This window comes from Sinocyclocheilus grahami, unplaced genomic scaffold (genome assembly GCF_001515645.1).
Source record: "Sinocyclocheilus grahami isolate Dianchi unplaced genomic scaffold, SAMN03320097.WGS_v1.1 scaffold239.1, whole genome shotgun sequence".
Taxonomy (NCBI): Eukaryota; Metazoa; Chordata; class Actinopteri; order Cypriniformes; family Cyprinidae; genus Sinocyclocheilus; species Sinocyclocheilus grahami.
Window position 1 is genome coordinate 614,690 of NW_015505418.1, and position 10,674 is coordinate 625,363.

A 10,674-nucleotide genomic window follows, 5' to 3' on the forward strand; every position below is an offset into this window, starting at 1 on the left:
CGTTCTACTGAAGAAACAAAGTCACCTACATCTTGGATGCCCTGAGGGTAAGCAGATAAACATCCCATTTTCATTTTTGGGTGAACTATCCCTTTAAGTTCACTTATGAGGCCTTTTATTTCATTAATAGTATGCTAGCTATTATCTGCCAGTACAGTTAAAAAAATACAAATAAAATGAACGGGACAAAAGTCTTGTAAACAGAGAAAGCAAATACATATTATATAACATTTCTTTAAATGCAAAACTGCTTAATTCTCAAAAAATGACTGCACACCTTCCAGTCCGATACTGACCCGGAAAAACTATCCACTGCTTCCGGGTCATTCGTTCTGCATGTTGCTATTCTGTGTAGCTTAGCCTGCAATACTTCAGCAATTTTACGGTTAATACATTTCTTATAAACATGTCCCGGGGTTCTAGCGCGGGGTTTGACCGTCACATCACCATCTTTTCTCCGGAGGGAAGACTTTACCAAGTAGGCGAGTACGACTTTGACTTGAAGAAGAGCAGTTAGTGCTCAGCTCACAGTCAAGCTCTTACACCAACTGCTAGTATGAACTCATAGCATTATTAGCCCGTCACATAAAAGCTCTAATATCTCAATGTGCGCATTTATATGTATATATATTTATATAATGTAGTCCTGCTTGGTCTAGTCGCTAGAGTGATGAGAGTGAGTGAGTGATGGAGAATCTGCTCAATGATGCTTAATATAATAATTTTATTACACATCTACAGATTTCAATTTAAAACTATCTTATAAATGTATGTTAATTGATCAAATGCAACAGTTATGTGCATTGATACATATGTTGGTGAGGAGGTTTGTGTTTTCTTTACCGAACTTTGCCATGGCAACCGCAGTTTTTGTCAATTTGTCACAATTTTATTGAACAATTATGTAAACAACTTGGCAACAACAATATATGTGACCCTGGAGCACAAAACCAGTCTTAAGTTGCTGGGGGATATTTGTAGCAATAGCCAAAAATACATTGCATGGGTCAAAATGATCGATTTTTCTTGGTAACACTTTACTTGAAGGGATGTGCATAAGACTGACATGACACATGTCATGAATATGAAGGTTTTTTTATGCATGTTTATGACAAATGTATTTTCTACCGTAAATATATTCAAACTTAATTTTTGGTTTGTAATATGCATTGCTAAGAACTTCATTTGGACAGCTTTAAAGGTGATTTTCTCAATGTTTCGAATTTTTTTTTTTTTGCACCCTCAGATTCCAGATTTTCAAATAGTTATATCTCTGGCCAAATATTGTCCTATCCTAACAAACCATACATCAATGGAAAGCTTATTTATTCAGCTTTCAGATGATGTATAAATCTCAATTTCAAAAAATTGACCCTTACGACTGGTTTTGTGGTCCAGGGGTACATATATTTGAAATAGCACGGTAGTATCAGGTGCATAAAAGGCATAAATAAAAAAAATGAAAGGACCAGGATTTTTCTTGTAAATCTTAATTTATTACATTTTTATTTTTCCTCGTGGATTTTGTAAAATACACAAAACCCCAAACTCCTGTAGTTACTGTAGTTAGTATTCTTTTTATTGTGAGTGAGTGACGTGACATGTGGCCAAGTATGGTGACCCATACTAGGAATTAGTGCTCTGCATTTATCCCATCCAAAGTGCACACACACACCGTGAACACAGGAGTAGCACCCGGAGCAGTGGGCAGCCATTTATGCTGCGGCACCCAGGGAGCAGTTGGGGTTCGGTATTCCTTGCTCAAGGGCACCTCAGTCGTGGTATTGAAGGTGGGAGAGAGCACTGTACATTCACTCCCCCCACCTACAATCCCTGCCGGTACGAGACTCGAACCCCCAACCTTTGAGTTATGAGTCCGACTCTCTAACCATTAGGCCACGACTGCCCATAATGGTACAATATTACATATACAAACATATATTTAATATTATTTTTTGTGGATCTCCAAACCTTTTTATTTATTTTTATTTTTTTGTATTGAGTGTTGAAGCTATTAGAGAATTGTGCCAAACTTTGCAAGTAACTTTTAACCTTCTAAATAACTTCATTACATTTTTACAGAATATGCATTCAAGGCCATAAACCAGGGTGGTCTGACATCGGTTGCTGTTCGGGGGAAAGACTGTGCAGTAGTCGTCACACAGAAAAAAGTCCCAGTAAGTCTGCTGTCATGTACCCTTTTTCCACCGAAATTTGGCCAGAGCGTCTGAGAAACATCTCTCAGAATCAGCCGCATTTCACTGACTTGAGAAATAAACGATTTTGTAATTTGGCTATTTGCCCACAAATAGAGCAACACATCCTAACATTCATTTCAATTGGTTTTAATTTAAAAAAAATTCCAACCTGGAATGTCTTTTCTGTGGTGTAAACATGCAGAACTACTGGTGGGAAAGGTGACTTTTATTTATGTTACTGGTAAGTTCTGTTCCAGTGGTGCTGGTGATCTAAAACAGTCTGTGTTTTCCAGGACAAGCTGCTTGATTCTTCCACTGTCACACACTTATTCAGAATCACAGAGAACATTGGCTGTGGGATGTCAGGAATGACAGGTACAGATCTCATCCACATGGTCATATTCATGGTGTCTGCTGGAACTGATGCGCTCGTTAATGGCTTGTGTTTCGCGTTCAGCTGACAGCAGGTCTCAAGTGCAGCGAGCTCGTTACGAGGCGGCCAACTGGAAGTACAAGTATGGTTATGAGATTCCTGTAGACATGCTTTGTAAAAGGATTGCAGACATCTCTCAGGTTTATACGCAGAATGCAGAGATGAGGCCGCTCGGCTGCTGTAAGTGAACACTTGCTGAATTATTTACGCACACATGAAGTAGTTTAAAGGGGTCATGTCATATTTTATGGTTAATTTTTTTACTCTGATTTTCAAGGTTTTTGTGCCAAAACAGTCCTAATTTAGAAAGGTCTTAAATCAGAGCAGAAAGTCTTCAATTCAAAAAGCCATGGCATTAAATGTTGCATGCTTTGCGAAAAAAATTTATAGCTTTTTTCCCGGTACAAATATTGAAACATCCTTAAATCAAGATACATTTACTTGAAATGAAAAAGAAGATATGAAGGCTTATATTCCGAGAAGTTGGGAAAAAGTGAGTTTATGCTTGAAACGAGAGCCAATATCAAGGGGGCCAGAAAACATGTTTCACCTTTGAATTAAATACATTTTTCTGAGCCTATTGGCAGATATTTGTTCTTGTTTTAATCATGCTCTCACTTCATTTTGATGAATTTCACAGGAAACAAGTTCTTATCTTTTGTCATTTTGCTCCTCAAGTAAATCTTGATTTGAGAATCTTTAGACACCGGAAAACAGAGTACAGTATCTTTTTTTATTTTTATTTTTTATTTTTAACAAAAAAATACTGAGAACATCATTTTTTTATTTCCATATTTAGTGGTTGGGAGCAGATGTATTTAAGTCTTACGTTATTTTTTGTGAAATAAATGAAAGTAATGGAAATCTGTTGGAAGTTGTATTTTTTATACTTTATTGTTAATACAATTCATATTGTGCTGCCTAGACATTCACATTTAGAGAACATCGACCTACTGTGTAGTGTTCTTTTAGTATCATTGAGATACTATTATAGTTTTTTTTTTTTGTATTTTGCTTTATTTTTGTTAAAATTTTAGTAATTTTGTTGTGTGTTTTGTAGTTTTATTAGGTTTTGTTTACATTTATTTCAGTTAATGTTTAATTGATTTCAAGTAACAGAATTGTTTTTATTGTTTTAGTTAACTGTAATAACCTTGCTATTGTGTTCCCTTAAATTTATTATTAAAATTGTCTTTACTTGGTCTTAAAAAGTATTAAATTTACCTTCATAAAACCTGCAGAAACATTGTTAAAAGAAGTCCATTGGGTGTTGGTTGTTTATGCAGAACTTGATGTTTTGTGGTGTTGTATCTTTTCCAGGCATGATTGTAATTGGTGTAGATGAGGAGCTCGGGCCACAGGTGTATAAGTGTGACCCAGCAGGTTATTACTGTGGGTTCAAGGCCACGGCTGCAGGTGTCAAGCAGACAGAGGCTACAAGCTTCCTGGAGAAAAAAGTGAAGAAGAAATTCGATTGGACCTTTGAGCAGACAGTTGAGGTGCAATCGCTTTTAAAATTCAGAATTCAAGAAAACATTTGATAACAGCTTCATCAAAATTGATTCCAGCTGCTAACATTGCCCACATCAGCTTATAATTTAAAGGATTAGTTCACTTCCAGAATAACAATTTCCTGACAATTTACTCACCCCCATGTCATCCAAGATGTTCATGTCTTTCTGTCTTCAGTCCCAAAGAAATTAAGGTTTTTGAGGAAAACATTCCAGGGTTTTTCTCTATGTAATGGACTTCAATGGGGATCAGTGGGCTGAAGGTCCAAATTGCAGCTTCAGTGCAGCTTCAAAGGGCTCTACACGATCCTAGTCGAGAAATAATGGTCTTATCTAGCGAAACGATTGGCCATTTTCTTAAAAAAAATAAAAATTGATATACTTTTTAACCACAAATGCTCATCTTGCACTAGCTCGACCTCGCGCATGACGTAATCATGTTGGAAAGCTCACGCGCGGTTAGCTCTTCGTCTGTGTACTGCGGTTCCAAAGGTAGGGTAGGAAAAACTTCATCTCATTTTCTCCTCCCAACTTCAAAATCATCCGACATCGTTGTTTTACCTTTTTTTGTAAAGAACGTTTGACTTTCTTTGCACGTTCGCTTTGTAAACACTGGATCGGTGCTTCCGCCTGCGTCACACGTGACCTTTCCATCATGATTATGTAATGCGTGAAGTCGAGCTAGTGCAAGACGTGCATTTGTGGTTAAAAAAAAAAAAAGTATATAAAATTTTTATTTTATTTTTTTTAAATGACCAATGGTTTGGCTAGAATAAGACCCTTATTCCTCGGCTGGGATCATGTAGAGTCCTTTGAAGCTGCAATTTGGACCTTCAACCCGTTGATCCCCATTGAAGTCCATTACATAGAGAAAAATCCTGGAATGTTTTCCTCAAAAACCTTAATTTCTTTGCGACTGAAGAAAAAAAAGACATGAACGTCTTGGATGACATTCGGGGTGAGTAAATGATCAGGAAATTTTTATTCTGCAAGTGAACTAATCTTTTAATGATAGCAAGATTCTGTAGGAAAAGGTTTTATTTTTGTCATGTAAACTTCAGGTTTCAGCACATTTGCTTCTATAATGTGTCCTATTTACCACTGATAAAATAAAAATACCCAGTGAATGAAAACAGCTGTTTATGTATATGTGTATTTGTGGCACCTACAACAGTGGCCCCAGTTGTTTTTCAGACACTTAAACTGTATCAATGTCATTGCATCAGTTGACAAAATGACAAACCAAGTGGTATGATCCAGCCAATGATGCTAGAAGTTTTCTCAGAACTGTCTTTACTTTTCTGAGCAGTTTTTGTACATTTCAGCAACTGGCACCAAGGTGTCTAGTAGATCTGTGTCTGGTCACGCTGTTTCTTTGGAGTGGAAATATCAACTTCTCTAATATCTCCTCTAAACTCGTTTTGCTCAATAATGTAGTTAAAGATATTACAGAAAGGGATGGTTATATATGCTTGCTTCCTGATTTATTACACAATTTCTTTGTAAACAGTATTGCTAATCTATATATCTTGAAAGCTATGAAACAAGGAAAGGTTATATCAACAATCTACTACTTAAAAAATCAAATTGACATCAAAAAAATTGATTTTTGATTTTAGGATGTGTGCTGCTTTGAACTATTTTGTTTACATCCTAAAGCCAAAAAACTACTTTAAATCCATTTTTACTGGATTATCTGTCTGTTTCATTAAATTTAATATGTAGATTTGGACTAATAAAGCATTTTCATCCACAGACGGCGATCACTTGTTTATCAACTGTGCTGTCAATCGATTTTAAGCCATCTGAGTTGGAGGTAGGCGTCATCACAGCAGAGGATCCGAAATTCAGGTGGGTGGAAGAACCGTGTTCACCATCTACACGGAGAGATCTGCACTCTGTTCTACAGAAAATCACTTCTAGAAAGGCAGTCGATGGCTTCGGTATTGATATTTGTCAAATGATGCAACATGCCTCATTTATGTCACTTTTGACGTGTCACATATGCCAGATGCGTATTATAATCAGAGCGTGCTTCACAGATTATATATTTTTCACGGTTCTGCTCGTTTGCTCTGTTCCAGGATTCTGTCAGAGTCAGAGTTGGACACTCATTTGGTGTCTCTGGCTGAGAGGGACTGAGATCTCCAAGGTGCTGCTCACAGTTTTGAGATGCATAGGATCCTGTTCAGAGCTTTTGTTCTCATGTAAATTCCCCGTTCCATTAAATACATTTTGAGAAAAATATTAAGATTCCTGCTCTCTTCCTTTCTCTTTTTCTTCTCATATAGCAGGACATTTTGTGAATATTTTACTGGGGGAGTCCCCATCATGCACATCTTTCATTTTCGCTACATCCTGTGTTTTCCCTAGCTGATTCTACAACAGGGAAATCTTTTACAAACCTGTTTTTCATTCGGTGCAATTCTTTGTGAGTGTCTTAAGTGTAACAAGAGTCGATTAGGGAAGACTAGAGATTATCACGCAAGGAACGTCAAATGCGTGCTTTTGAGTTTAATCACACTGATGATCTGACTCGCCCTCATTCTGTAGTTTAAACTGTTTTTCCTTAACCAGATACTACACAACTTTGTGGTGTAACTGAAAATATGAACAAGTATGAATTTAGATGATCATTCTGTGGAATTCTAGTAAATCTGATCCACAAATACATGTTGGATAAGAAGATCAGAAAATAATCAGATTAAGTAATTAATACTATCAGCAAGGATGCATTAAATTGATTAAAGATATTTATAATGTTATGAAAGATTAATTTTTTTAATGTTCTTTTCAGAATTCAGAACCCTGGAAAAAAAGGATTCAGTTTCCATGAAAGTGTTATGCACAGCACAACTGTTTTCAACATTAAATGTTTCTTGAGCAGCAAATCAGCTATTAGAATGATTTCTGAAGAATCATGTGACACTGAAGACTGGAGTAATGATGCTGAAAATTCAGCTTTTTTAAATTACATTTTAAAATATATTCAAAAAGAAAACAATAATAATATTTCACAATATTACTGTTTCCTGTATTTTTTATCAAATAAATGCAGCCTTTTTGAGCTATATATATATATACATATATACAGTGGGTACGGAAAGTATTCAGACCCCCTTACAATTCACCTCTCGCCATGTGACAGTGATGAAGATGATTATGATGCATGTCATATTGAAATCTTTCCAATGGTTTTAATAGTATGCCATTCATTGTCAGGAGAACAAAGCTATGGAATTTCCCTAAAATTCATGATTCCTGGCTCATCCGTCTCCAGAAACATGACTGATGCCGTTTTAAAAAGAGAGCTATGACTTTGAATTAGGCGGCGATCTGAATAATCCCAAAATTGCACTGATCCATCATGAGTTTTATGGTCACACACATAATGTAATCCTAGCACTGAATATGTAATGCTCATGAACCTCACACTTCTAGTGGTCGAGTGTTCATTTCTCTTTCTTGTGGGGAACTTCATACTAGCGCGAGTCAGCAGACCCAAGGAATTTTATTTAAACTATAGTGACGCATCTACGTGACTCATGTGTTCCAGAAAGGAAATGATAGTTACTGTACACACCAAGTGCTTTTTTTCTGGTATTCCACCACTACAGGGGTTTACATGTTCTTTCACAAGTTTCACAACTCAGAAAATTTCCAGGCCTTCTGAAATCAGTCCAGCACATTCAATACAAGAAACACCCAAACTCGGAATTCATGTCATTTCTTTTGTTTTTAATGTAAAAAATATTTTCACAGTGTAATATATAGACTATACACATTATTGACAAGTGTTTCATTTCACAAATTTACAAATATAAAAATATATCTCTATATATTCACAAAATATACATTTTCCCAACTCTTTGACTTCAAAAATATTGGTAAAGGTTTTGGTCCAGCTATCTCGGGGGTTCTTTCCATGGTTAACAGCACCACCACTATCATGCCCCCGGGAAGGGTTCAGCTCCTCTTTTCCACTTTTGCGGAGTCCCATCAAGGGATTGACGTCCTGGGATATGGCACACCCTGTCCCAGACCTTGAGAGCACCTACAGCCTTCGCTGCTTTGCATTATGGGGAATGTTGTCCTGAGGGCCAGACTATCTCCCACAGAACTGGATGTCATCATACATCTGTTAAAAAAATGAAAAATATATGTAAATATAAATAATATAGTTGTGTATATATATATATATATATATAATGAAATTTTTTTCACATCAAGAAGGAATGTAAAATGTAGGAGAAGCTTTTTAAGGAAACTTACACAATCGTCATCAGAAAAGCACTCCTCATCGCTCTCCTCTGATTCGCTCTCTGGCATCGCCCTGAGCTCTTGGGCCGTCCGAGTGTAAAGCTGCCTCTGGATCTCGCTGTTCTGTCGGCCGAAGGTCAGGTGGTACGGCGTGTATCCTCCATAGGTTAGACTGTTAACATCAGCTCCCAGAGCGACGAGCGTGTGCACCAGATCCAGGTTCTGCAGGTCCACGGCCAAATGGAGTGACGTACGGCCGCTACACTGCTCCTGAACACAAGAAATCACACATTAGTTCTCTTAAAACACATATTTAAGAGTCATTTATGACGCTGCAGAGCGTTTTAAACTCATACCGTACCTTTGCGTTTACGTCTGCCCCAAGCTGGACCAGACTCTCCACCATTGAGAGGTAGTTGTTAATGGCTGCTATATGGAGACACGTGTGTCCTGTAATAAAAAAAGAGGGATGGTACTTTAAAAGCGGCACTTTTTTGTACTAAAAATTACGACTTTATATGGAGACACTTGCTTTTTTCTGATAAAAAGAAGGGCAGTGCTTCAAAAACTGCTTTTTTTACTCCAAATGGAAGACTTACCGCTGTAGTTTGGGAAGCTGAGAATGGAGTGCAGATGCTGGGTCTGAATCTGAGTCTGAGTCAGCACTGAGAAGCAAGCTAGTGAGCCTCTTTTGCAGGCGATGTGGAGGGCCGTGTTTCCACTTTGATCGACCAGCCGGGGATCGCAGCCGGCCTTTAGCAGTCTGGCCACCATGTGCGGCTGATCTGTGATGACAGCGAGATGCAGTGCAGTCTGAGGATGGAGGTTAGATGTTAGTCAGGTTTGGAAAACAAGCTCTTATTTTGAGGGAAATTGTGCTTTTAAGCGAGTAGCTCTTTGTGGAACTTCAATTACCTCTCTTTGGTTGTTCTGTCTGTTCAAGAAGGGGTCGTTCTGACACTGTTTGATAATCTGGATGGCATAATCTTCCGCCTCTTGAATGATGGCAAGGTGAAGATACCTGGAAAATGTAATGTGGGAGGGTTTTTTTTTTAGAAAATATTTTAAGAACACGCTCAGAGGATGTGGTTTAGCAGACACACACACAGCACAAGCAGGCGGCCGTTTCGCAAGAATGGAGTTTTGAAGGTTATTTCCAGCCACGGTGGCTGATGCATTATCTGCGCTTGGCCGCGCGCCAGGGACTTTCCTGCCTGCGCACTTTGTTTCTCAAGCTCCTCCCACTTTGGGCGCTGCTCCAAAACGAGATTTGTTTACTTCCGCAACTAAAACTATTTGCACAACTTCTCTAAAAAGTTGGTTAAGGCATGTTTTTTTTCTGTTTACAATTATAACTGTAGAGTCAAAATTGCACAGTTGGTCCCAATAAAAAAAAAAGAAAATCTAAAATATTTTACTTGTATCATTTTTATCGAGCGAAGGGAATAGTAATGCATTGTTTCATTTAATGTAATCAACAACTTTTTATAGACCACCAGAACTCTGAAACAGATTTTAGCCACAATTGTTGCAAGTTGCATTAAATGGGTCAATTTCTGCACCACTTTTCTTTTTTCTTTTTTTGCTGGGAAGCTTGCATTGCATTTTTTTTTTTTCTTTAAAAAAAGCATTTTACACTTACGTGTCTCCGTCCTCCGTGACATCTTCTGTCCAAGATTCACACATCCCCTTATTGACGCTCGGGCCAGGCAAAGACAAAGTCTCCATTTCCTCCACTATTTTCCTATACTCGTCTTCCTTTAGAGAATCCACGCCGCTGTCGACGCGATCCTCGCAGTGTTGCATTTTCCTGTTTTTCGTATCCATTTCATCCACATCACAATCCACATAGTTCATCATGGCAGCTCTGTGTACATCCATCGCGACGCTCGCTGGATCGCAGTCAGCAGTGAAGTGTGCGGAGAGGGCGGCGCAACGCCCTTTTTATGTGCGCCTCCGGTTCCATGCTGCACATCGGGGGATTTCCATTTGCAACTATCTTGACTACACTGAAAAAGGGGAACTCGTAGCGGGTTTTTATTTAGAGAATTTCCCTCAAGATGACTCCTCGAAGTAAGAATGAAAATCTGAATTTTCCTATTACACATTAGAATCTACCTGGTGATACGCAGTAAGCCAAACTCACGGGAAAATGAATGACAAGAGCTCATGAATGAAAGTCATGAGAGGGGGGACTATTAATAATGCAGGAAATATATATGGCAGCTAGAAATAGCTCTTGATATCAACATCATTTTTTTATTTGTTTGTT

General features: G+C 38.0%; 2 protein-coding genes across 3 annotated transcripts; one reads left to right on the forward strand and one right to left on the reverse strand.

The window, feature by feature from the left end:
• The first annotated feature begins 277 nt into the window (after positions 1-277).
• Positions 278-6,376, forward strand: LOC107597861 (proteasome subunit alpha type-6). Of its 2 annotated transcripts, none has more exons than XM_016289052.1 (7): positions 278-482; positions 2,083-2,177; positions 2,492-2,573; positions 2,656-2,811; positions 3,952-4,130; positions 5,899-5,993; positions 6,227-6,376. In XM_016289052.1, exons 1-7 carry the CDS (start codon positions 407-409, stop codon positions 6,282-6,284), a joined length of 741 nt encoding a protein of 246 aa, XP_016144538.1. In that variant the 5' UTR covers positions 278-406; the 3' UTR covers positions 6,285-6,376. The 2 variants fall into 2 exon arrangements, with proteins under 2 accessions (XP_016144538.1, XP_016144539.1); XM_016289053.1 differs by having other exon boundaries at positions 403-478.
• A 1,483-nt stretch (positions 6,377-7,859) lies between these two features.
• Positions 7,860-10,450, reverse strand: LOC107597844 (NF-kappa-B inhibitor alpha-like). Its single transcript, XM_016289036.1, has 6 exons — positions 10,045-10,450; positions 9,318-9,423; positions 9,002-9,215; positions 8,764-8,852; positions 8,415-8,672; positions 7,860-8,280 (listed from the first exon to the last, which is right to left on the reverse strand). Exons 1-6 carry the CDS (start codon positions 10,281-10,283, stop codon positions 8,248-8,250), a joined length of 939 nt encoding a protein of 312 aa, XP_016144522.1. The 5' UTR covers positions 10,284-10,450; the 3' UTR covers positions 7,860-8,247.
• Positions 10,451-10,674: the final 224 nt, after the last annotated feature.